This window comes from Nannobrachium achirus (assembly GCF_963921795.1).
Source record: "Nannobrachium achirus genome assembly, chromosome: 19".
NCBI lineage: Eukaryota > Metazoa > Chordata > Actinopteri > Myctophiformes > Myctophidae > Nannobrachium > Nannobrachium achirus.
In genome coordinates, this window is record NC_137826.1 from 29,206,139 (window position 1) to 29,234,075 (window position 27,937).

The 27,937-nt window shown below is 41.9% G+C and overlaps 1 protein-coding gene across 1 annotated transcript in view; it reads right to left on the reverse strand.

Annotated features, from left to right (window-relative positions):
- Window positions 1-333: 333 nt before the first annotated feature.
- Window positions 334-27,937, reverse strand: part of camkk1a (calcium/calmodulin-dependent protein kinase kinase 1, alpha a) — a 69,618-nt gene continuing 42,014 nt past the window's right edge. Inside the window, exons 3-16 of the mRNA XM_080748926.1 lie at window positions 25,383-25,430; window positions 24,875-24,928; window positions 21,272-21,323; window positions 20,548-20,681; window positions 19,622-19,658; window positions 17,537-17,558; window positions 16,085-16,173; window positions 13,042-13,241; window positions 10,760-10,813; window positions 10,422-10,495; window positions 8,892-8,979; window positions 8,252-8,380; window positions 7,035-7,138; window positions 334-4,447 (exon numbers count right to left, since the gene is read on the reverse strand). Of these exons, the coding sequence (XP_080605052.1) occupies window positions 4,378-4,447; window positions 7,035-7,138; window positions 8,252-8,380; window positions 8,892-8,979; window positions 10,422-10,495; window positions 10,760-10,813; window positions 13,042-13,241; window positions 16,085-16,173; window positions 17,537-17,558; window positions 19,622-19,658; window positions 20,548-20,681; window positions 21,272-21,323; window positions 24,875-24,928; window positions 25,383-25,430 (1,155 nt within the window). The 3' untranslated portion in view covers window positions 334-4,377. The remainder of the gene's footprint in view (window positions 4,448-7,034; window positions 7,139-8,251; window positions 8,381-8,891; window positions 8,980-10,421; window positions 10,496-10,759; window positions 10,814-13,041; window positions 13,242-16,084; window positions 16,174-17,536; window positions 17,559-19,621; window positions 19,659-20,547; window positions 20,682-21,271; window positions 21,324-24,874; window positions 24,929-25,382; window positions 25,431-27,937) is intronic.

Sequence of the window (27,937 nt, forward strand, 5' to 3'; positions counted from 1 at the left end):
ACCAATAGGTGACAATCAGAGCAGACCACAAAATCATTTAATGCATTCCCCATTTTACAGTTTGTGATTGACAAGTGAAATCAATTAAAAAAAGTGTACAGTAAATGTCTTTCTTCTTTGCTTTTACCCAATGTCAGCTGGTTGTATCGCGTGACATTTATTTTACAAATACCATACAATGGCAGACAAAAGCAGTGACTGAATATCGAGTAGCTGATATTTGTTTTATTGTCTTTGATTATGTCTCGGTGTACAAAAAGCATGCAAAAAAGAAAATAGCATTTTTATTAGTACATATTTACATTGTAACAAATGCATTCCATATAGGGGTGCCATGCTTTTTTCTCCTTGTTTTTGTATGTAGGATCCAACTCAGGTCAGTGAATACATTCAGAGACATAATATGACACATTACAGACATCCAAAAACACAGTGACAAATGACCCCCAACACAGGTATTAGGACAGCAGTGGTGTAAAGTAACCAAGTACATTTACTTAACCCATTTAGGCCAAGGATTATTGACTGCTTTAACTATTGAAAAATAGCAGATATACAAGCTCACAGCGCGGCACCGAGTGCTGCGCTGCGAGCTTGTAGATCTGCTATTTTTGAAAAATCATGTTTTTTTTTGCAAGTCTTTGAATATATCTACTTAAAAGCTAACATTTGTAACTCAAATATTTTGGGGGTCCTTGACATGAAAAGGTTTGAGAACAGCATGATTTAGGGGAAGGATTTAGAAGTCGGGTCAAAGATCGGGTCAAAGATATTCAAAGTCTTGCACTCATTTTCACGATTCTTCAAAAATAGCAGATCTACAAGCTCGCTGTGAGCTTGTATATCTGCTATTTTTCTAAAGTTAAAGCATAAAATAATGGTTAAAGTGGTTAAAATCTAACGCGACTCGGGCGCGTTCCAGGTATTTGAGAGTTAAGTACTGTACTCAAGTACACTTGAGTATTCCCAATTTCCAATACTTTTACTTCTAATCCACTACATCTTGGATCCACATATAGTACTTTTATTCAACTACATTTATTTGAAAACTTTAGTTACTAGTTACTTTGCAGATATAAATTATAATATTATAAAACATACATTAACCACTTTAAACCTATTTTATACCTAGGCTATTTGAAAATAGCAGATCTGCGTGATGCATTGTGAGCTTGTAGATCAGCTATTTTCAAACATTTGTACTTTTACTTTTGGTACATTTTGAGGCCAACACTTTTACTTGGGTACATTTTGAATTCAGGGCTTTTACTTGTAACAGCATTTCTACATTGCAGTATTGATACTTTTACTTAAGTAAAATATGTGAGTAGGCCTACTTTTTCCACCCCTGCAGGACAGTTACATAAGACATAGCAGCAATCCATGGCTTAACATTATGTACACATTCCCTTTTACACAAATCCTCTTTCAATGCATACATGGAAACATGTATCTACTGTTTGTTGAAGAATGATATCAGTATTTAACCACTTACCACCTATTTATAAACTTACTTTGTCAACTGGGGTCCCACATGGGGCTGATATGTTGTCTACTCCTTTATTCACTCTACACCACGTGAGGCCCTATCTTGCACGCCGCCTTCCCTATCCCTAAACGTATAGCCATATTATTATATTTTGAAAAACATTTTTAAAAGAGCTCAACTATCCGACTCTACATCAACACGTTGTGGGCTTGTAGATCGTCTATTTGAACTATTGTAAAATGGTTTTCAAAATAGTAAGAAATGGCAAAAAGGTTTAGGGCTAAGGGGTAAGATAGGGCCCAAAATATTTCTGCAGAATGTTTGCCTATTTTAACATGCCCAGAATGGGGATGCTATGGTTTATGTGGTTAAGTACTCAGTAGCAACGTGAAATTAACATAACAAGGTATTAACTGTATACTTTGTCACACCTGTATGATTCCGTTGTAGAACAAGGGTTCCCAAATCTTTCAGGCTGCGACCCCCCAAAATAATCATATTTGAACTGAGGACTCCCCACCCTGACAAGGACTTGGAATTGTAGGCATCACATTTAGTTTGATTTGTTTCCACAGATTGTGAAAAAAAAATTCCGACCCCCAGTTTGGGAACCAGCATGGTAGAAAGCAGTAGCTCTTTGGAAGTTACTGAAACATTCCATTCCACAGGACCAGGGTGCCATCTGTACCACAGGAGGGAGTGTGCAAATTAAGTGATAATACCTAATTGTAATGTATGCGATATGGTAACTGGCCCATATTTCTTGAATTTATTAAGAAGAAATCGTTTCAGCTGTGAAAATGTGCCCCAATTGTATGACGTTTAAAATGATAATCAACAGTTCCGGGAAAGAGGCGATAAGTCAGTCAGAGAAGTCAGTGTAATTTTGTTGCAGCGCTCATTACAACCCTTTGAAGTTTGAAGCCGGAATGAAACGTATTAATAGTCTGAATTTATAACAGTACAAAACTGTATGAAACCACAAAAAAAAGAGAGAAAGGGGGAGGGACATTTGCAAGCGCATAGAAATATGCATTGGCCAGGTGAACAACGCTTTGTTCTTACGTCACAGGTTATGCTTCAGGTCAGGATTGAAAAAGATCCAATGTTAACATGTATCTTTACAGTAATTAAAAACAAGAAATATGAGTGCTCTAATATGATAAGGGTTATGAAGTATTCATGTAACTATGACAACGATCACAACAATATTGCACTTCTTACATTAACATTTTCAGTACAAACAGTAAACACACAAAGTGTCCATACACCGTTAACAACATTCTCACGTGTTCTTTGAGGTGTTCAGTATTTTTTCTTTTGTGAGAAAAGAAATATTTTAAGTATACCTGGAACACATCATTGACATAGGTGGTTCAAGCAGCCCTTTGGTAAAGGTTTTCCTGCAAGCTGAGTCAGCTGACACATTATGACAAGTTGACACCAAGTTCCCCTCAAGTCCAGATAAAAGACTGGAGGAATGCAAAAGTCAAGCTTCATCAAAGTCAAGAATAGTGCAAATCATGACTAAGACCAACTACTTGAAATTGCATATTCTGGGAAAAGCTATATTGGCAAAGATAATTCATGCAGGTAATGACTAGGTAGATAGAAGCCATAGTCACACACCCCAACACTTAGAGAACACAAATATGTCTCAAATTGTTTCCTTTTTAGCATGCACTGAAAACAAATCATTTAGTCATTTAGACATGTACAGTATCCAGATGATGAGTTAATATTTTACTGAATACAAAGTGTATGACTTGCACATACACAGTACAGTATAGTATAGTATAGTAGCAGTGCACAATCATAGAAGCACTGTGCCTGTCAACGTATCTTCATTAATAGAAAATCTGTCCTGGCTGAGTGTGGATGCTGGAGAGAGTGTCGGCGCCTGCTCACCAACAGAGCACGTGATGATAATGACAAATGTCTTGATGGCATGATTTCATCATGTGCAGTATACACATCAGGGACGGTATTCCCCCTCCCCCATCACAGCCAACACCTGCTGAACAGCCGCCTCTGCCAACCTATAGGAGTCACTAGTGCAGTGACATAGAAAGCACTCTCCTGCTGGCTTCCCACTTGCAAATATGGCCAATTGTGTTCATCGCAACCATGCAGGAATCAAACCCTAGGTTTCTCCAATGGTGGGCAGCTGCCCCTGTGCCATTCCGATGACCAACCAAGAGTACAGGGGTTCCAAAAAGAGAAGAGCAGTTATAGATGGCACAGGCACAGGAAAACAGAGAGAGGCGGATAAACAACCGCCAACACATCTACCATTATGTACAGTATTAAACACAACCTATCAGTGTGGATGGAAAAGCCCTGTGGTTTGACTTGTTTCAACGTGTCTGGTGCGTTAGAGTTACATTTGCATGCATGCAATAATCTCTATAAGATCCTTGTGATGCGTGCAGATGTGCAGAGGCCGATGTTCACCATGCATGTGATAGGTCAATGTATTTAACGTTTGAAATGTATTTTGTACACTTCTAGCACTGTCTGAGTGCCAGTCCCACGAATAAATAGTGCAGCGGTTGACTTAAGGATATATAAATTGGTCATTGAGGTGCTAAGAGGCCTGAGACAGAAGTTAAGGAATTGAGGAAGGTCCCTTGGTAAGGAAGGATCATCTGGTTTAGATAGGAAGAGACAGAGAAAGCGAAGAGCAAGCCCGAAAGCGGAGGCGATTTACCACCATCTGCAATATATAGGATTTTAAAAGTTGAGTGTCTGCGCAGCGGCTGGAAAGATGAGCCCAAAGTGCATTTCAGAGTTGAATGGAATGTAAGGTGAAGTGTGAAAGCATACTGTCTTTGAGCAAATGGATGTGGAGGAGAAGTGGGCGTCAATAGAAGCCAGTGTGACTGGACTCAAGAGGGCTCATCTTCATGCAGGTCCTCCAGTTCTGCTTCCCTCGCTCCATCTCCACTGCTTCCCTTCCTGAAAGATGGGAGGAAAGAGAGATAGATTAGTCAGTAAAATGGCTGTTTGTACAGTACAGTATATGATCGCCTCTGTATACGGATTTGAGCTGGAAAGCTGCTCTCTCTGAAAATTATTATTCACCATTGTTTTTCCTGCATGGGTCAAGTTATCTGTGTTATTGAGTCGAACACAGCAGAAACAACAGGGAACACGGAGGCAAACGTTGTTTTCCTCACATACTGTAAGCTCTGACTCATACTAAATGAATGACGGTGGGAAAATGCCACAGACCCATTTAACGCAACGTTAAATGACAACAACACAGAGATGACAAGGATCTCAGGATGGTAGATGGAGAACAGGCTCCTCCCCATACTACTCATGAGAGGGACATACAGTGGCTGAGGGGTATAAGGGGTGTGTGTGTGTGTGTGTGTGTGTGTGTGTGTGTGTGTGTGTGTGTGTGTGTGTGTGTGTGTGTGTGTGTGTGTGTGTGTGTGTGCGTGCGTGCGTGCGTGCGTGCGTGCGTGCGTGCGTGCGTGCGTGCGTGTGTGTGGCCGTGCAGAGAGCACTGAGGGGGCCGGTGCTCAAACCTCACAAAAGGGCACACCTGTGCGTGCATGCCGTGTGCGCCGATTTTCGGGGTGGTCTTTTTGTGGGGGTCCCTCATGCCATTTCACACCAGAAATCTATTACAGTGAAGTTACCATGCTTGCTGCCTGTCTCAAATAAAGTTGTTTGCAGCTGCAAGGTTAACGAGGTGGGAGGGCACTTGACATCTGCATCAGGTGAAAAGTGAAACTAAAACTGACTGATTGATGGCAGCCAGCTCATTTAAATAACAACAATAATAAATAATAATTATGATAGTGAAATTCCAATTATTTGTCAAATGCTCGTCTTGATCGGATGTTGGGCAGGCCATTATTTTTCTCTTTTTTGGAAAAGGGCACTTTGAGGCAAAAGTGTAGGTGCACCAACCCCCCCCCCCCCCCCCCCTGCACATGCCTCTCTCTGTGTGTGTGTGTGTGTGTGTGTGTGTGTGTGTGTGTGTGTGTGTGTGTGTGTGTGTGTGTGTGTGTGTGTGTGTGTGTGTTAGGGGCAGGGGTAGATTTGGACAGACAGCGTGCCAGACCACATTGCACCGTTACCTTAGTGAGGGGTGAAGTTTTAAAGAGGGACGGAGGGGCCAAGAATCCCTGCAGTAGGAGGAAACAAACAACAACCCTGAAAGGTCACAGGTGAGAGGGCAAAGGTCACCTGCGGAGGCCAGAGGAGATTTGAGGAGTTTGTGCCACACTGCCTTGCCAAATAGCTGCACCGGTGACCAGCTCATTAGCTTTGTTGAACTGCGTTGAGGTTTGACATTTTGTGTCTATAAATGGTTCCGTTCCTGGTTCTATGCCTGTACAGAGTGCTTTACTGCATAAACATTTATTCATGTTGATCTCTGGCTTATTCCTTCCTTTGTCAGCAGGGGGCAGTAGTTCTCCACAGCAAAACCTCAGAAAGCAGCCTCTAGCTCTGAAAGCCTGGTGCAGGGGAAAAGGAACAAACCCCTGAAAGAGACATTAGTTCCCTAGAAAGCCTCATTTGAGAATTTTAGGGGAATATATCAATTAATATTTTCCTGTATATTTATGTTAATATTAAATAAATCATAGGCTAAAAGTAAAGCACCTCACTTATGTTTGTTTATGAATAGCCATTTCTGATTCTGTTGTGGCCATCCATCCAATGCGTGCTCAGTGCACACTCAACACATGTTATGCACATACATTGTCTTGAGTGTGAATGTTTTCTAGTGTTTGTATATTTTTTGCATCTACTGTAGACGGGCACATATGCACGTTCATGTACACTGTATACTGTATACTGTACATTGTACAGTATACAGTAGGGCTCCGCTTCAAGCCACGGTGGATTTGGAACAGTAGCAATCATATAATGATCCTGCCTATGCACTGGCGGAATTATAATCTGCCATTACCAATGACCCACAAACAGAAAAGCATAGGAGAGGACCCAATGCACAAGCAGTGAGTAATACAGATTACTCTTCCTATGTCATAACACTGCACTGCACTGTACATGCTCCAATTTCCCCTGGGTTGGATACGTTTAAACGGCATGGTGGGGGGGTCACCTCTTCACCCTTTAATGCTCTCAACCCTCAGGCCTCGGCAGAAGCCAGTGGCAAAAGCTCTGTGGTGATTCGGTCTCATTCTAATAACCTTGAAAGTTGCAAGAAGCCCACACAGAAAAACACTTATAAAAGACCTTATAAAAGCGCCACAGAATACGGTACGAGACTTATGAATTATGGTGCTATGGCAACAGACATCAGCAGCTCCTGATTTAGAAATGGAAGCTCTGGCAGGGACAATGGTGAGTCTTTAACTAGCACCAAATGTCAGGCAGACTGCTAAATACCACCATTTTATAACAAGTCAAAAGACATCAGGACACTGTGCGTGCGTGCGTGCATGCATGCGTGCATTGGGTTGTGACTTGTGTCTTCAGGGATTGAGGTAAAGAACAGTGGGGGTGTAGACATTGGGCGAGTCACAGGTTGTTTATCTAGTGTATTTACTATACTCACATGAGCAGGTTTCCAGGAGCTGACATGGACCTCTCCTCTCTCCTGCTGGGAACCTCAAACGGGTTACTGAAGGAGCGCTTCCTCAACATCGCCTTAACCAGGATCTGAAATGTCATCATGTGGACAGGTTGCCAGTAGTGTACACACCAGTACATACACTACAAGCTCAGTGTTTGTAGTGTTAACCTTTTATAAGCATTGTGCTTAATCTTAACACTTGCACGCACACATACACACATATCCCCCCACAGCCCAGTAATGCATAAATGCTGCCAAGATTTGCTGCCACATCATATAGTATTCTAGTACAGTATCTGCTCGCACTACAAGCAAATTGCAGAGGTTTAGATTAAACACACAGATAAATCAGGATAAAAGAATGGCTACGGAATGAAAAGGAGTACCACCACATCCTCATTCTTTTGTATGTACAGTACAATAGCACTGGCTACGCTACATTTCATTTCAGGAGATGAATGCCTGGAGTTTGCATACAATACATGCATATGAGGTGAATCAACGCCAGGCCAAGACAGAACACAATCGAAACTCACTGGAGGTTAGTTCACATTTAAAAGTCAAATAACCTAACCCGGTGGTTCCCAAATGGTGTACCATGAGACAAGTCCAGGTGTGCCTTAGTATTTTGTGACAACCACTGATGATGATACAAAATGTTTTTAAAATACTAATTGCTGTAATTTGTGTATTTACTAATAGAAGGCAAATGATATACGCTAAATTATAATTTTGGCACGTCTTTTCCTTTTCTTTTTTTTAAATGTCAAAAAATATCATAAATGGCTGATCTACAAGCTCACAACACGTCAGGACAGGTGTGTCTTGAAATTTTAATATAGTGACTTTCCTGTACGTCTGCCTGGGACACATCACTTATGGAAGCCACTGACCTAATCACCCTTGATCTCTATGGATGAAGATTATACTCCAATATAGGGGTGAGTAGGGGCAATACAGTCCACCACGGTAACACATTTGCTTAATTTATACTCCATATGACTGTGTTACACACAGAAAACAGAAGATCTACATGTCGCAACAAAGTCTAAATGAGGCTGATGAAGTGATAGTCTTCATGGAAGTCACAGGGAGGGAGAGTGAGCTAAATAGGGATGGGACGATAATCGTTATCGTGATAAAAAAAAAACACTCACGAATCACGATAATCATATCGTGGAGATTTAAATGTATCTTACCACTGCTGAGAGGCTGGGGACGAACTTGACCGAGTTCTGTACCTCCTCCTCAGTCACCTCCACCACAGAACAGTGTTCTTCCTCTAGAGGCAACGGGTCAGTACCTCCCTGGGTCACCCATGGGTCCAACTACACGCACGCACGCACGCACGCACACACACAAGCTTGAAGATTGGCCAAGTATAAATTATGCATGAACATAATGCCCATTGGATGCAATTCATGCAAAAGTATATATATCTCTACTGTATCTATGACTTGCTCATATTTTCCATGATGCCATTTGTGGAAATTGACGTATGTGTGGTGTGTGTTTGTGTGTGACTTGACAACCTAATTACAGTGTGTTTGGAGAGAGGGAGATTCACTGATCACATTGTGTCATGGAAAAGCACAAAGAGACCAGGGAGCATCCTTCATCCTTCACCTGTCCTCTAACAAGAGAAGCACATTAACGATCTGCTCTATAGGGACAGACAGGTTCAGTCATGCCAACATAATGTTGTTAATGAGTCCCACTGTAAACCATGTCAACACAAAGCCTGTAATAAATGACATCTTATTAAAGGAGGAGGGGGGCTCAGATGGTTGATGCTCATTGTGTTTAAAACCAATGACTTCAGCCTGGGAGTGTCTATACCTTTATCTCCGGGATAGTGATCCTGGTGTCTGGGTCCTTGTCTAGCATCCACAAGACCAGAGTTCTCAGCTCCTCACTGATCTTTGGTCTGGGGGGAAGGAACACATGGAAATGTTAAGACTGGGCTGAGGGGGGATATGGGGCTGTTGCAATTATAAACAAACACTTTGCTATTGAAGTGAACAATAACTTTTGGGAAGCAGCATTTACTTTTTGACTGCTTGAGAGCTGATCTTATGGAGATTGTAAAATAATAAAGCAAGTTAATGTCATGTCGTTATCAAATATTTCTAGTAGCGAGCGAAAGCATCAAATAGTGTTAAGAATTCACAGGAAGTTATGACAACGTGACATCACAAAGACAAGGCAAATATGACTAAGTATCCACAATTACAGCAGTGTTATAGAAATCCCCACCATTGAATGTGATTATATTGGTAGCATAAACAGCTGTACAGCCATCTAAACAGATCCTTCAGCGAATCAGCGGTGACCCCCACCAGGGCTGATACTTGTGGCAGTGGAGGACAAGGAAAAGGTAATAGATATATTGATTTGTATAGAGAATAGATGTTCCATCATATATGTGTGTGTGTGTGTGTGTGTGTGTGTGTGTGTGTGTGTGTGTGTGTGTGTGTGTGTGTGTGTGTGTGTGTGTGTGTGCGTGTATGCGTGCGTGCGTGCGTGCGTACATATATATATGTTACGGTTAGTTTGGGTAACTCGGTTAGACTGTGGTAAGAGCGCTTGTTTTGTCGTTCACCACACACCAATCACCACCAGATGGCGACGACAGCCATTCACTAGTGAAGGCGCTGACGTCACTCGTTTGCGACTCTCTTTCTTTATTTACTAGCCTAGCCTAGCCTAGCCTAGCCTAGCCTAGCCTAGCTTGCCCAGGCCTTACGGCCTGGGCATAAATATAACGATTGCATTCACCACGGCTTCGTAACTCGCGCGGCGCTCCGCCGGCCGCACGGCCCTGGCCCAAGGTCCGCTGGCCTTCGCGCTGCTTGCAATGTCGTGGACAATCGAGCGGCTCCGCCTGGAGGACGTTGTTGTGGCGACCGCTTGTTCCGCCCCGTGCCGCACGGCGAGCGCTCCGTTTCTCTATCTAACCGTTTCTCTATCTAACCGTGACATATATATATAGCTCAGTGCGCAAACACTTATTTCTCCTGTTCCTCTTACTTAGAGGGGAGATGAAATTGGCCAGTAGAATAAAAATACAAACATTAACTGAGGACCAGTTTACTCCCATCATCACCCCTCTCTCTCAGCTGTTCTTGTTCTCCTAACATTGTCTGACTGTATTATCCATCCAGGTAGTTCTCAATTGTAACCTGCCAGGTGTGTAACAGGACAAAAACAAAGAATCTCATATCCCAAGTATTTCTAATCTTTTAGATGGTGGGTACATCTAGGAGAAGTGACCTCCCTGTGAACAGCTGAGGAAATTTCCCTTGCGATCAATAAAGTTCTACCTATCTATCTAAACAAAGGAAAGAAATGATAAACGGATAGACTTACTCTTCTGGGAATTCCACACTCTTGTCCCTTATCATGTTGTGCAAAGCTAGGATGTAGTCATCAATGAATGGACACTGCATGCAGGAAGAAGGAAAAAGAGTAAAGACACAAAAGTCTGACACCTGCAGGATTATGTGGGGACGTTAGCATTCTAATCATAAAAATAACTCATAAAAAATTGACATTCTACCAAGGCTGACAAATGTGTTGATAATGGGCATAGCATTATAGAAAACAACAACCAGACAGACTAACAATCATTAGCTAATGCTTGTGGGTCAGTTGAAGACCAGCTATAAAAGAGGGCTCAAATGGTCAGATAAAGTGTGCCGACTTGCCTTTCCAAAGACTAAGCAGTAAAGAGTCACTCCCATTGCCCATACGTCCAGCGCCTGAAAGGAAACACCAGTAGAGAGGTTAAATGATAGGTAAAGTGTAAACCCAGACATTTAGTCATCACAGGATGAAGCTAACCACACACGGATGGAATTTCACAGATCTGTAAACACACAAACGTGCCCCGTCACCTAAATCAATTCAGACGGCCTAGTCTTTTTTTGGGAGTTCTCCAGCTCAATCCCCGTAAGAGATGGATTTGGTTTCAGATAGCCACGCTAGGCTGCCACTGAGGCCATCCATCAGTCTCATTGTCACTCTCTCACACGCTTTCACAGAAGCAAGCAATCTGTCTCTATGGTGTGATGGATAAGGCTTGAGGACACAGGACAGTGGCTTGGACAGACTCCTAGACAGTCCTTTTGACTGGAACACCAGTTCTACATTCAGACGTCCTGAGATTGACGTCACTGGATTCCAGCAACCTTTTGATGATTAGGTCGATTGACAACCAATGATATGCTTGCAAATGTTCCCGCTCCTCAGACCGGACACAGGCCGGCTTTCGCTGGTCGGTGCTGGGAACAGACAGACAAGACTGCCGCAGCTCATTGTTTTTAACAACTATTCATTGTAGCCGATAAATGGATCACATAGTTGTTCAGTATTGCATAGTGTGTGTGTCCGCTATAGCTGCTCTGTTGGTGTAATTAAGAGATTCGCTAGGAGATATAACACACACATTTACAAATAAAAGAGCGTCGGAAGGGGTTCATGAGCTTACAACCTGGTATCCCAGTCACACACATCACACGACATAATGTAATTTATTCTTGTTTCACACATGGTACTGACATAGCCACTTAAGTCCTGAACACTTCATTGTACTACAAATAGCAATCTAAAGCTGATCTACAAGCTTGCAACATGTGAGCTTTTAGATCTGCAATTGCTTGCCTTTTTCATTCTTTTTTCCCCACTTCATATCACATTCAGGAATTGAGATCTCAAAAAGTACATAGGTGATGATAGTGAAAACAGAACACACAGCAGTCCTGAGGCTCAAACACAGCCTAATCACATAGTACTAATCAGAATAATAGTGGCTCACATTTTTCTTAACAACTGTGAGGTCCAACCGCCTCAGGCACTCAAAAACCACTTAGGCCCTGATGGGTTCTGCCCACTAATCAAACTATTCTATTCTGGTCAGTAATTTCTGGACATGCGGGGCTTTCCATGGTCGAATCCATTAACCACACAAACCCTATACGTCATTGACTGGATTCCCCTGGGGTCTATACTAGGACCTTTTCTTTTTTCCCTCTACCCTGAATGTCTTTGCGGAACATTCACAAGCTCAAAAGATTGTCTATTTCTGGTGAATATTCGCATCCAAAATAGGTATGCTCAATCGATCAGCCTATAGTGATTGATTACCATCGAAGGCAACAAATCCCTATTCATCAGAGGATGAAAGGAATGTGGAGGTGGGTGGGGTCAACTTCATTTGAAGCCTATTGTTCCTAAAACGTGCTAAAAATGCTCTCCATTACAGAGAGGAGCGAGGACACATTATGAAGGCATATCAGCTCAGCTGGCACTTAATGTAGTTTGACTAGACTGGTGCATCACTCTGGTTATCATTATCATGGCAATGGTTATGATAACATTTATTATTATGCAAACAATGGAACAGGAGTGCACACCAGTAATGAGGAGTTGCTGACCACAGGAGTTAACTGTTTCAAATAAAATAGGTTGCACAGCTCGTAGCCACCATGCAATAACTTTTTTTGTTTGCAAATGGTATGAACCCTGAAGAAGATCTATTGTGTCGAAACACAATAAAAATACCAGTGAGACACCTAAGGGCTAAAAGCGCCATGTGTCTTGGCCATATATGGATTCTGTTAGTGTGGTTCTCCTAACAGGGCATCATCTGGGATACAATCCCTTTTATGCCCATATATGGAGATCCCTAACAGAATCCCTTTTATGCCCATATATGGAGAGCCCTGCTCTGAGTATCTGACATCACTGTGATGTCACCTGTTTATGCCCATATATGGAGATCCCTGCTGAGTATCTGACATCACTGTGATGTCACCTGTGTGATGTCACAGTGATGTGTCAGGGGAACCACAGTGTCAGGCGTTACCCGTACGGTCAGATACGGACAAGCTGTGACGGTTCTGATATAGTAAAGAATTGTTATTGCATCATGGCTACGAGCTGTGAGACCTCTTTTCTTTGAAACATTTATAATTAGACAACAACTCACTTTTCCACTGAAGCTTTGCCGTTTGTCTGAAAGTGCCTCTGGAGCCATGAATGCGGGAGTGCCAGCTGTACTGGAGAGCAGGGCATCACTGCCCTCAAACGTGTTGCTAACTCCAAAGTCTGCGATTTTCACATGGCCATCGTCCCCCAGTAGCAGGTTAGAGGGCTTGATGTCCCGATGCACTATCTTCTGGTAATGCACTGAGAAAAAGGACAGAGAGAGAGAGAGAGAGAGAGAGAGAGAGAGAGAGAGAGAGAGAGAGAGAGAGAGAGAGAGAAGTGTCAAAGTCTTAGAATTAATAGCAGAACCTGAGTCACTTGGGCGTCAGTGGCTCAGGAGGTAGAGCGGCTGCTTGGGAATCAAAATGTTCCCAATTCAATCCCCAGCTCCCCGTGTGTCAAGTGTCCGTGAGCAAGACACTATCCCTACAGTAACTGCTCTCGATGAGCAGGTTGCTGCCTTGCATGGTTTCCTCCGCCATCGGCGAGTGAATGTGAGTGAAATTGTGAATGGGTGAATGTAATAGTGCACATTGTAAAGCACAATGGATAAAGGCACTTTATAAATGCACTGACCTTGACTTGACAGCTCCAGTATAAAAAAGAATGTGAATTACTGTAATTTTGAGTTCCCTCTAGTCCAGATAGAGAGGGAGATGAACATATTCCACTTAAACTGTTGTCTAAGTCTGAACACTTGACAACCGTCTGCTGCTTAACCGTGGACTCACTAGTGATTGGTCAAGTGGTGCCCTCAAGTCTAAAGAACCAATGAAAAGATGAAACACTTGACATTACGGGCATTGAGATTTTAAAGGAGCTCTTCACCCTTTTTTGACCTTATCTTCATATAATTGTTCCTCATGCTTGTCATACCGTAAGAAGGCACCATTTCTGTCTACTCACTGAGACTCTGCATCTCAGAAGTGTGGGCGGTGGACAGTTCCAAAACCTGCCTACCGATGACATCATTGATGGAAATACGTTTTCAAAGCTGTTGTTTATTTTATTTTTATTGAAGCAAGCATAATGGCTTCTATTTCAGTGTGCTTTGCAGGAGAGAAAGGCTGTCGTTTCCAATAGCTTGGACATGTATTTATTCATGTATGTCTTTTCAAGTTAATACCCTTTCTGAAAACGTTGCCCCTGCATTCCAAAATATGATCAGTACCAGGACCCTGCAGCAACGATATTTCCCTGATTTCAAACTGAATTCTGGGAATCACAGTTCTAGCAGACAACGGATAGGTGTCTCCAAAGGACTACTAAAATGGATGTTACACATTATGACTTAAACAGCTGTTAGTTCTGAGAAGATACAATAGGATTGAAAACAGCTCCTAATGTTGTCATGGAAAAGGGTTTGGAAAAAGTTTTATATACAGGTACATTTTTTATTTCAATTGCATTATAATACATGCTTTATCAGTGGAATCTTCTGTTTTGACACACAGCTATAGGAGCTCATGAGTAGTTATTTACACGCCTCAATTGTTTTCCTTTTTGAAAAACATAAGAAAGTCTTGCAACCATATACTTCATATCAAAAAGGAAAAGGAAAGAATCCAGGTATTATGTTCAAGGGCAATGTTCATATTGATATTATCAATATGTTCAAGGTCAACCTTTTCAAGCGGCTAGTACTGTATGACTCAGAGCAGTCTATTGGAGAGTTGCGCCACCTCTGTTCAGTTCATCGGTCTCCTACAGTACATACACATCTATTGGTAAATAGTGACAAAGTGCTGAACCGGAAGTTTACAGAATGCACTGGACTCTGGTATGACTCTTTGCTATCATTTAGCAGTCAGTGGGAAAACTATGAATTCCACAGAGAAAGCAAATTATCAGAGGAATTGATGTTGAAGGTTGAATGAAAGTGAAAACTGTGCTTTTCAAAGTGGGGTCCTTCAGGGGGTTTCAAATGGAACCTTACAGGTCTGTAACTCTGAGAGTGTACACATTTGTACACTCTCAGAGTTACAAGGGTCCTTGAAATAAAAACTACGTTTGAGAAGCACTGGTTTAAACCAGGGGTGTTGTTGCCTGGATTATTTATGAAGCTTTCCCGGAAGAGAAAGATCCCATGATTGGCGCTAGTTGCTAGTTTTCCCCCCGCGAGGTACCAAAAAGATTTGTTCTCCACTGGACCCCATTAATTTTCCTCTTTGATTTTCTAACCTTAATAAACATTGTCATACATACTTTATGGTTCCTGTCGCAAGTGAAAAACTGCCTTTCAATTAGCTTGATATGCGTTTTGTGCAAATATGGTCCCATTTATGTTAAAATTGATGATAAAGTTGCGGGGGGCGTGGCCAACTAAACTAATACCAGCCGGCTGTGTTCTTCTTTGTGTGCTGTATTTCGGGAGGCTCCGACCACATTCTCCCATGTATCCCTACGGTTGCACGTGACCGTTGGCAGCCAATAGCATTCCTTATGATTCCTGGGGTACCATTCAAACAATGATGGCGACACCCATACAAGGGACAAAAAAGCGTCATTTTCGCCGCATAGAAACCAATGGCTTCGCATCGTCCATATTTTTTTTACATTCTATGGTTTAAACACAGTAAACGGCTGTTAAACTTTCAGAGATTGAACTGACCATAGTCAATTGGGTGGATCTCAGACCTCTCTGAGAGTTGTTATTGATCCACAGCAGTGACTGAGCTCATGGCCCTGTGAAATGGATCCATTTCAGAAAAATGAGGGCAGATCCAAAGAGAAGCCCTTTTACTGACCTGAAGCTCATTACTGATTAGATTTATGACACAAGCCATGCCTCTAGGGCATGGCCATGGAGAGACAATAGCTATTTCACTAGTGTTCTATTAGTATTCTGTTAGGTGCACACGTGCACGCACGCACGCACACGCACACGCGCGCACACACACACACACACACACACACACACACACACACACACACACACACACACACACACACACACACACACACACACACACACACACACACACACACACACACACACACACACACACACACACACACACACACACACTAAATGTTATACTTACAATATTCTATGCCAAGGATGATGTCTCTGAAGTAGAGCCTGGACTGCTCCTCTGAGAAAGGACTGTCTGTGGGAACCTCCATCACCGGACTGAAAATGACAGATAATGTACTAGATAAACACCATACAGACAGTATATACAGTATAGAGTAACATAAAATAGAAATAAAGAGCTTATCACCATCACTGGCATTATCGAACCAGAATTCTTTTGAAATACAGAGTCTATCTCACACAGTGGCCATTTAACACCCAAGAACATCTCTGCATCCAATCTGTGCACTGAAATCATGTCACTCGTTCACCCAAACCCCCCCTCCGAAGCAACAAAACCCCATTTCAGTATCCATTTGAAAAGTGCAGCAACTTTCACAGGATTAAAATGGCCAGACCCTCACTTGCAAATGACTTCTAGACAGATCAGCTCAGCATCAGATCAGATCAGATCATTTCACCCATCTAAATATATTCTAAAGTAATCCAATCTAAAGTCAATCTAAATGTAATGTTTGTAGATGCTTGACAGCCCTGGATTAACCCAAGCTGAAAGCAGAGATTTACTCAGACAGATCAATATTTTATGAATAAAAGAATCTGTTCCCCATGGCATAGAAGTATTTCATAAACCAAGTATAAAATAGGGCTTAATGGTTAATCATACTTATTGATTACGTTGTTATCAAAGATCGAATAGAATTTGTTTTGCGTCATTTAATTGTTGTATAAATAAAAAATAAAACAAATTATCCAAAAAAAGTGCCTCTCAATTCATGGAAAAAGTAATCAATAGAATAATTGCTAGAATAACTGATACATTATTGATATTTGCAGCCCTAATTTACAAGAAGAACAGCATTGGCTTGCATCTTCTTGATGTGCTGGGTAAGCTGGTAGGCCTCACGTCAGAGCGAGTCTCCCTGGTGACTTGGAGCGGTTCCACAGGTGAAGGCAGTAAATGAAAACATAAGCACATAATGAAGCCATTGGAAGTCTGAGATGAGGCTGAAAGGAAGCCATGTCCCAGGCAGCTCCCAGCAGAGGTGTCGCACCAAATTCTGGGCTATGGGTACAAGGATTCACTGCTACTTTTGAAAAATCTTGAAAATGTGTGTCTTTGAATATTTCAAATCCTTCAAAATGCTTTTTGGAAAAACCTATGTTTCTATGTCAGTGGTGCTCAAACCTTTTCATGTGAAGGACCCCCAAAATGATATGTATTTGGCTACAGAACCCCATCTCAAAATATTCGGTTCCAGGGACCCCCCAGAAGCAAGAATGTAGTTACAAATGTTCGCTTAAAAAATACATGTATTCAAAGATTTGCCCCCCCCCCCCCCCCTTGTGATGCCCCTGGCTCCCAGTAATGACAGACCACAGCAGGGAGTGTGGTAGGCATACTGGAGGGGTCAAAGGTAAAGGGATGGTGGGGATAGAAAAAATTAGTTATACGCACCCCTTGTCCATTAGCTCGAACACTGCGTGGAGAGAGAGAGAGAGAGAGAGAGAGAGAACACAGCAATAGATAAGTCCACGTCCTTTGTTTTGGCATTCGTACAACTATGTTTGTTGGCACACCTTAGCAGCACATTCAAACCACTTGATGAGGCTTAGTTAAATACTACTAGGCTATTAGCTTATTAGGCAGATGAAGAGTTTGACATCTCACACTAGCAGCTGTACACCAAAGCTATTTGCAGGAAATAGACGATCTACAAGCTCACAACACCTCGTGCTGCGAGGTGTTGTGAGCTTGTAGATCTGCTATTTTTGGCTACAGTTCTCAGAATATAGACACTAGGGTTCAAGTCGTTAATATAAAAAGGATTGGAAGATTTGGAGGACCCCCTGTAGTAACTCTGAGGACCCCCTAGGGGTCCTGGACCCCCTATTGAAGACCCCTGATTTACACTTCTTCCTGTGTCCAACGGTTGCATCGTCCGACAAGAACGTAAATGTTTTGAAAAGTGAAAAGTCTTGATACTTTCCTTCAGTTGAAATCATGACATTTTTGAGCGGTGCTAGCTGCTACGATATGTGACTTTGTGTGTAGCTGCTCCTGTGACATCATGTAGGTCTATACCAGTGGTTCTCAACCTTTTCAGGCCACGACTCCCAAAATAATCATATTTGAACTGGGGACCCCCCCACCCTGACGAGCACTAAGAGTTGAGGCATTACATTTTGTATAACACGGTTCTATTGTGAAAATAGAAGATCTACATGCTCACAACGCCTCACGTGGCGAGGTGTTGTGAGCATGTACATCGGCTATTTTCACAATTTCAGCCTCTAATATTTGACAACTTGGCCAATTTTTTATTTGTCATTTGCAGATGCCCTATATACACTTAAACTTTATGTTGGTTTGTTTACTGTTGAGTGAGAAAACAATGATGCACATTAACGCTTCCAGTGCCAGCCCCTAGAGGGCACCAAAGAATGCCAGACTTTCTCCTATAGGGGACTGCATTAGCATCCGGGGGCTCACGTTGCAGTGACGCGCGTGCTCACGTTCGTGCACGTCATGGAAAGGTCCCGGATGATAATGCTAACAGAATAGCTATTCCCATTTTGTCATTTTAAAGATCATTTTTCGGCGATTTCGCCGTAAATAAACCTCACGCCACATCCCTAAAAACACAATCCAGAGATATGGGCCTCCAAAGATGTGGTTTTTCATTGGATTCGGCGGCGATTCGCGGCTACGTTCACGGCTATCGGCCGGCATGGCTTCCCCAGGATTTGGACCACTGGATTTTAAATTTAGGCTCAGGCTTCAGAAGGCCTCGGATCATTTTATTCATTTCATTAAAAAAGCCGAACATGTTCGGGATAGGCACACTGGACTACGTTCCGGAAGCAGCGCTGAACATTTGGTGAACATTGGGGGGCTCAAAAATGTATTTTAAACCATTTTTAATGGAATATATCGTCGGACCATGTAAAATGGCTAGCTGGCTAGCGTAGGACGAGCCAGGACCACCCACGACTCTACAAGCAGCTCAGGGTAAGTCAATTAATAAAAAAAAAATTGTATTGGATTGAAATAAAGCCGAACATGTTCGGGATAGGCACAGAATGAGTTAAGTTAATCATAATCTGGGGACCCCCCAAAATTATTTGGGGACCTCCCGGGGGGTCCCGACCCACAGGTTGAGAACAACTGGTCTATACAATATGCATACATATTCATCTTCATACTGTACTTAGCTTGCTACTCGAACCCACACTGTTTTTTTAGGAACAGCTTTTTCTAGTGTGAAGTTCACACAGGTGTGTGTTATCATACAACGTGGTTGATCGGCGGTTCGACGAAATGTGAATTGGCATTAACTGTGCAGTCAATAGTGACCTGGCATTACTGATGGAAGGATTCTGTATGCATACTGCATTAGCCCTGAGGTGGTGTAGAGAGGCTGAAAGATGGCATTTGTGCCAAGTGCCACAGGGTGAAAGAGACATATGGAGAGATAAAGACACAGCAAGAGGGAGAGACAAAAACAAATATATAAGAGAGAGAGCATAATGGTGGGCATACCCATGTGAAGGTTGTCCTCTGCAGGGTCATCCAACACCTGAAACAAGTCAAAATGATCCATTGTTTTGTTATGAAGTGGATGTTAGTGTGGAGCGTGACATTGCCTCTCCCTGCTCTTTAGGTATTTACTGGTGGTGTTAATTCTGTGATTACCTGTTCAAATCCATTGACTGCTACTGTCTACTAGTACATGTAATAGTTTTATATAGGTTCAGAATCTGAACTCCGAAAGTGTAGCAGTACTTTAATCCATCCATCACTATCCACAAATGTAATCGTATTCTTGAATTCAGAGTAAATACTGAAAAATGAGGAGCAGTCTGTTCCCAACCATCTGTGACACATACTGTATAATTTCCAATCTTTTCTTCCCAGCATGAGCAGATTTGTCCATTGCCCCGGCCCAATTTGGAGAGGAGTCCAAAAGAAGTGTGTGTGTGTGTGTGTGTGTGTGTGTGTGTGTGTGTGTGTGTGTGTGTGTGTGTGTGCGCGCGCGTGTGTGTTTCTACTGCAGTAGTGGGCGCAGCAGAGCACAAAACGACTCCGCTTATACTTAAAAGTAATTTGTCCTGGCTCACATGGCATCTAAACCATCCAAGCCTTCCCACTGACTGCCTACTGTACCTGTGCTGTGCTGCACCCGCCATCTGGCCTAGACTGAGGAGCTCTCTGATTAACAAGAAGCAGTGGGTTCCACATCTATCTGCGAGTTAGCTCTCATCTTTGAAACCTTAATTCATGGTTTAGCGACACAGTATTAAAAAATAAAAAAGAATATTTCATTTGAAAACAAGTTGTTTTTGTTGCACCTTGTCGCAGAAGCATCAATCAGGCTTAGCTCTACAGTAACTAAGCCAACCTGAACCTATGTTTCATTTTCTGGGTTTCCTCTTGGATACAGACAGACCAAAAAACAAAACACCAACCTCCACAAGTTTAACTACGTTTAGATGGTCCAGTTTTTTTAGAATGGCAATCTCTTGGTAGACTCTTTCAAGCGGTGCTAAGACTTTGGGCTGCCCTCCCTGTGCTGCTTTGGGTCCTCTTGGGGGTGGGCGACCTGAAAATCACCACACAGAAACAAAATGAAAAATTTGGGTGACCTGGCACGGTCCAGTGAGCTACGCCATGGCCACTATGGGGCTGTTAAGTATGACATCATTTTGTAGGCAGAGGAGAATTTCTGCCCCCAGTTTCCGTGAATCTTTTTACTATTTTTACTATTTACACATTTTTCTTCTCTTTGTTGTTGAAAGGAAAGTGTTAGAATTATACTTTAGTCGTTATTTTTTAGTCGTTGTTTTTTGAAATAGCGAGGGACAGAAAATGCTCTGGGGGCAGATTCTCCTCTGCCTACAAAATGATGTCACGGCTTAAAAGCCCCATTGATGCGACGTGTCCATGTGATCTAGATCAGTGGTTCAACCTTTTAGCCCGTAATCGCAATTATTTGAGTGACAATTAATTGTTATGTAAAATGTCATAATCGTGACACCCCTAACCTTGTGGCAATGAGATCAGGCTCTTGTAGACATGTCCTCTCAGGGCCACGACATACAGTATCTAACTGAACCACACCATGTCACCTTTCCTCTTAAAATCGCTCAAAGTAATTAGTCCTCAAAAAACAAGAGAAAAGAATAGACATACGTGGGAATCCACATTGCTTCATTAACCTCTTCTTGGACACCAGTTTCATGGCCTGTGGAAGAGGGGGTTTGTTATTAATAAGTCATGGAGATGTTTATACCATATGATTACTTGCTACAGCAGCTTAAAACATTGAAACAAAGTCAAAACAAAGTCTCACTTTTGAAAGGTGTAAAGATTGTGCTCAAAATTATTCAACCCCCTCTGAAAATTAGGTTTATTAGTGTAGCCACTGTTCCTTTAACTTTGAACTATCCTCAAAACCATACTTTTAGGAACATTCATTGCGTAATTGTCTACCAACCATCCTTATGTGTAACATTAAAAGTTATTCAAATCTTTGTTGTTTAAAAAAAAAAAAAGTAAAAAAAAATATATATATTCAAATCATATTTATGTTATTAAAAGTTATTAAAAGATGTGTGGTCTTGAGCATGCTAACAATAATCCATGATCAAAAGTAATGTGGCGATTCAACCCTGTTACTGTAATTTCAACCCTGTTACCATATCATTTTAATCAAAAATAAATGACTTAATCAGCACACAAGAGTCTGACCTATTGTCCTTTAGACAGCTTAAAAAAGGAAAAGGGAAAGGATATAAAACAATTACAAAGGCACTGAATGTTCCTAAAAGTACAGTTTTGAGCAGGAACAGTGGCTACACTAATGAACCTAATTTCAAGAGGGAGTTGAATAATTTCGAGCACAACTCGTAAGCCCTTGAAGCACACTTAAATTAGCTCATGATTTTACTGTAACTAGTCCTTACCCGTTCAAAGATATGAGCTCCGAAATGATGTGCAGTGTGTGGGTTATGGGGTGTGCACTGTGCACACAGTATATGAGGGATGGAAAGTAACTTTCTGGTGCTTGCATGATAATATGTAGGAGCATCAATGTAAGAAATACCCGTTTCGTTTAAAGGCTACAGAGATACTGTGTACCCCCCCACCCGCCCACACACACACACACACACAAACACACACACACACACACACACACACACACACACACACACACACACACACACACACACACACACACACACACACACACACACACACACACACACACACACACACACACACACACACACACACACACACACACAGCTGGTTAAACATGTTGCCCCATGCTAGATGCAGAATAGATATGCCTCATGCTAGATGCAGAATAGATAGTAGATACACCATAAAAATGCTAATATACAGCATATGATTTGTGAAAGTGACAAACGGGCTTCACAGTTATGTTAGGTGTGTTCATATGCTAATGGTGATGCGATTTCAGATCAATTGCTCCAGCCACTGAGGAGAAACGCTGTGACAGACACTCACTCAGACAGACAGACATTCGCAAAATTATAGTATAGACTAGCCCTTACCCGTTCAAAGATATGAGCTCCAAAATGATGTGCAGTGTGTGGGTTATGGGATGTGCACTGTGCACACAGTATATGAGGGATGGAAAGTAACTTTAACTGGTGCTTGCATGATGTACTGTAGGAGCATCAATGTAAGAAACCCGTTTCGTTTAATGGCTACAGAGATACTGCAACTGTTACCAATCTGCTTGAACGGTTAAAAGATGTAGCCCTACTGTAGGTGTACATTTAACACTGGGTGATGAGGGGTCAAAATTACCTTGTATAAAAAGTAGAAATTGAATTCCAAAAAGGTAGCAAATCCAAAAATTTAAATCAGGAGGACAAAGTACTCACATTTCCACTTATTTATTGGCACACACCAAAAAGGAACGCTTACGCGTTTCGGCTAAGAGACGAATTATAGTGAATTCACTTTGAGCTTGAAGTTCATAGAGGGCTCCCCTTACTCCACAGGCTTTTCCTAAATACTGTGTTTCGTGTATAAACGTGTCTCTTTAAAATTCCGTTATTCTGACTCTTGCTCTTTCGACAGGCTGAGAGAGACTTCAGGAATTAGGCTACTTTTGGACTTACTTTTCAAAAAGCTCTTTAAAAAGGAATGCATTAGGATTTATATTTAACTATAATACAATTCTGTTGTGACAAAAAAAAAGGCTTTCACAACAAAAAGGACTGCTTAGTTCTATTTAAAAAGCTAATGAGTCTGACAGAATATGTCCCCTGACCTAACTTCTCTGGTCACTTTCCAACAGCTTATTCGGAGAGGCAGCAATTCAATACTTGACTGCGAGAGAGCACAATGACTCACCTTCTGATAGTGACTAATTAGTCATTTAAATGATCATGCTCCAATGGTACTTTGGATTTAGCTGAATTAATTCACAATTTAGAATGACTCGAGCCCCCTATGCTTGCTAAAGCTGTTGTGACACCAGAAGCCTGCCAATCAAACTGTCACATAATTACAGCAGAGACAGCACCAACAAATCCACACAGTAAAATACAGGATGCTACAGTAATGCCAACATTAAATTAAAGCCCTTGATTTTATTGAGTATATACTACAAACAGGCGTGAAGGGAAAACTGTAATTTATCCATCAAATGTTACTCATTTAATCATACAGCCATTATTCTGCTTAAATATGGGGTTCTGCCTTTCCTCCTGCAGCCTAATAGAGACTATCCATCCTTTCTAACTGACTACCTGCACTGTGTGTGTGTGTGTCTGCTATGCTCTGGGTGAATGCACAGGTTGGCAGACACAGATGCCAAATCCAATCAATACGGGTGTGAATCCAATTCCAAATGTCACAAAATAGAATTATCCTCACATGTTTCATTTCATCATGCCTCTTCCGCTCTGCCTTTCATTCTATCTTTCCTTATTTCCTGTCTATTTGAGCCAGGGTGGAGAGTGTTGCGCAATCTTAACCAGAATGCATTTACAGGCCATTTTCCTGACAAAAGAGTGACTCAAATCAGAGAGAGAAAGAACATTTTCCATCCGCGTCACAAGGGTACAGTGGTGTGTCCACTAAGGCCACACTGTGTTTAAATGGCTTTTTATGTCTTTTATGTAAAGCTCTTTGCATATTTAAATCACAGTGGAGAGAGACAGTAACAGAGAGTGAGCTGGAGAGTGACATGCAGCAAATGGTCTGGCCTTGCTATCGGCAGTGGTGGAAACAGTACTCAGATATTTTACTCAGGTAAAAGTAGCAATACTGCAATACAGAAATACGTAAAATAAGTAAAAGTCCGGAATTCAAAATGTACTTGAGTAAAAGTACGAAAGTATTGGCATACAAAATGTGTGAAAATAGCCGATCTACAAGCTCACGACGCGACGCGAAGCTTGTAGATCGGCTATCTTCAAATAGCCTAAGTATAGAATAGGGCTAAAGTGGATTAATGTGTGTTTTATAATATAATCATTTATGTCTGCAAAGTAACTAGTAACTAAAGTGCTAAACTAAAAGTACACCATTTTGACCTGAGATGTAGTGGAGCTAGTAGAAGTAAAAGTATTGAAAATTGGAAATACTCAATTAAAGTACAAATACCTCATAATTGTACTTAAGTCAATGTACTTAGTTACTTTCCACCACTGGCCATCAGTCCATTGTAGTATAGTATGTGCCCTAACCTTTCGGCTATCGGGTCACCCAAGTTCATGTGGTAAATACTCTAAACACTAAACAGTTACTTACATAATGTTTGTCATCGTCTTCATTGTAGGCAAGTTTGACCACACCATAGGAGCCCTATAACACATTGGAAACCCAGCTAAATCAATTGATGTAACGTATCCCTAAACATAATATAATGTTAATAAGGTTATAACACGAACAACAGTGTGTAAGGATGAAGTTATACATTTTTTTCTGTGGATGAAAAAATTGATAGCATTGTTACAACGCATTATAAGCATGATTTTGATGTTGAGTGACATCACTACGGATACACCAAAAAAAACTGATGGTTGAATGTTCATGAATGAATTGTGATTTATTACAGTATCTTTGTATCATGCAGTTAATCCAGCAAGCGCAAGCAGTGTACACAACTATTATATTGGTTGACCTCAGACAATGTACAGCAACAACAATACGTTATGAGATGGGCATGTAGAAAAAGGAAAATAAAAATCTATAGACAAACTGTTGAGTCAAATGTTGTTTGTATTTGATTCATTAATTAAACCACTTAGAGACTCACCTTTCCAATTTCACATTTCAGTTTGTACTGGTTCAACTGGATGCAATCCTATGAAAAGACAGAACAGAGGACATTGTAACAAATGTATGGCGTCATCGATCCTCACCATCATCACCATATCATCATAACCTTCATCGATATAATCATCATCGCCACCACTACCACAATCATTGCCATCATCATCAATCAAACCAAGCCAGATGTGCTGCCTAGGCCAATGGAATGAAAAATTTCCCAGTTTCTGTGTGTCTTTCAAGTCTTATATCAGAGGTAAGCAATGATGCAGCCAGTAGACAATGTTTACAGTCTCCAAATCCATTAGAGTGCTACAGTTTAAATGGACGATTTGCAGTTCCATAGCAACCACTGCTAGTACAGACCCCAGCCAGCCAGCATGGCAGAGCGGTGCGGACCCCCGAGAGAACAGAAAGGTGAGAGGGGTTGAGAGGATGAGGTGGGGGGTACAGTATTTCACAGATATGAGCAGATGGTAAAGCAGTAACAACAGCAGTACTGTAGCTCCTCCGCATTGGGAGAAAGCAAGAGAATGTTTTTGATTGTGGAAAAAAGTAAAAGCATGTTGACATTTATTCTGTACAGCAAAGTTGGTGAGAACCCTCGCACTACATCTTGATGTATATTTTGTTCACAAACAGAGAAATGGGGGACCAAAATGCAAGCTGCTTGTCGGAGGTAATATATTCAGACGTCTATATGGGAGAGACAGAAACGGCGAACGAGACAGAAAAGGAATAGAGTTGTAGCATAGGAAGATGGTTCCTTCATTATAGCATGGGAAGCGATGGCTGTGTGTGTGTGGAGCCAGGGCAGTGCCTTGGGCTTTCTACTGGAGCTGTGAATGTGTTTATGGGAACACAGGAGCCCAGGCGCTCTGAAAGCATCAAAAGAGTTGTGCATTGCTGCTGTGCTGGGGCCAAATGTGAGGCAATCAATTCAAAACCAGGCAAGCTATTACAGAATACATGGTGTGATATAAAGTAAGGTTACATAATATGCATTACATCTCGCTTGTGCAGTACTTTTGGTGCTGCTACTGAAGGTCTGAGCGTGCAGTGCAATGGTGAATCATGCACACAGACAGACAGATGTGAAGTAGGCAGAAATCATGGCACAGGGAGAGGGGGAGGGGAGGGAAGGGAGAAGGATACGTCAGGTGAGACACTTGACTACAGCTGTAGAATTAAGCTATTAAGGGGTACATTGTCCTTGCTGGCAAAAGAAAGATAAAGGACATTTCGAAGAACTGAGCAAAGAAAGAAAAGAATAAGTACAAAAATTAGGAAAATTAGGAAATGAATGTCAGTTCAAGATGAAGACTAGAAGCAGTGCTCTTCCGAGCACAGGTCTCCACCAGGTCAGGTATGTTATTGTGGCCTCCTGGTGGCACCAAAATAGACCAATGTGAAAAGGGTGCCATGTCTTCTTCTGCCTGTAACGGCAATCAGACGCTGCAATCATGATTTGAGGCATTTTGTTCCAAAAATTTGTTTTGCAAAGATCGACCTGCTGGTGGCGCTATAACAGGTCAATGTGAAAAGGGTGGCATTTGTTCCTCGACCTAGTGGGAACTGGGAATGTGCGTGCAAAATTTCAGGGAAATCGCACGCTGCGTTCATGATTCGAGGCATTTTGTTCAAAACCAATCCTGTAAACTTTGGAAGCCAATGTTAGTCAATTAGGATAGAATATGAAATATCGGACAGATCTGTGTTGTTCACATGACTAGAGATACTGTGTAAAGATCTGCGTGATTTTTGGATAAAATCGGAAAGAGTAATACCAGTAAGACTCCCTAATCGGGACACAAGCGACCGTCAGGTCGCACGTATACACAAATTGGCCTGTAAATGTCCATTAATGTTGTCTGCAAAAAGCAACCTCATGGTAGTGCTAGAAGAGGGGCATGTGAGAAATCAGGGGTGGAGGTTGTGGTTTGCCAACCAAGGAGTGTGTGTGCAAGGTTTGGCATGGATAGGGGCAATGGTGCTGGAGATAAGAGTAGGGCAACAAGTGTGACGTGACGTGGCGTGACGGACAGACAGCCGATGGAGGTTTTCATAGTAATAGTTTCATGTAAGTTTTACAGTGATGGTGGACAAACAAGAAATCGGCCTGTTATAGCACCATCATGAGGCAGATTTGAAAGATTTGAAGTGGCATTTCTTCCTCTGCCTAATGTGCGTGGAAATTTCACCAAAATTGCACGCTGTGTTCGTGATTTGTGGCATTTTGTTCAAAACGGACCAATCCTGCAAACTTTGGAAGCCAATCTTAGCCAGTCAGGATGGAATATGGAAAATTGATCCATGTCGATCACATGACTGTAGAGATACTGTCTACTGGACAGAATCTGTAGGAGTACTGTCCAAAAAATCGGCCTCATGGTGGCGCTAGAACAGGCCGATGTGAAAAATGTGGGGCAGAGGTTCTGAATTGGCATCCAGGGATTGTGTGTGCACAATTTTGAAGTGACCAGGCCAACGGTGCTAGAGATTAGCTGGACGCAAAACATACTCCCGTGCCTTTTGGCCAGG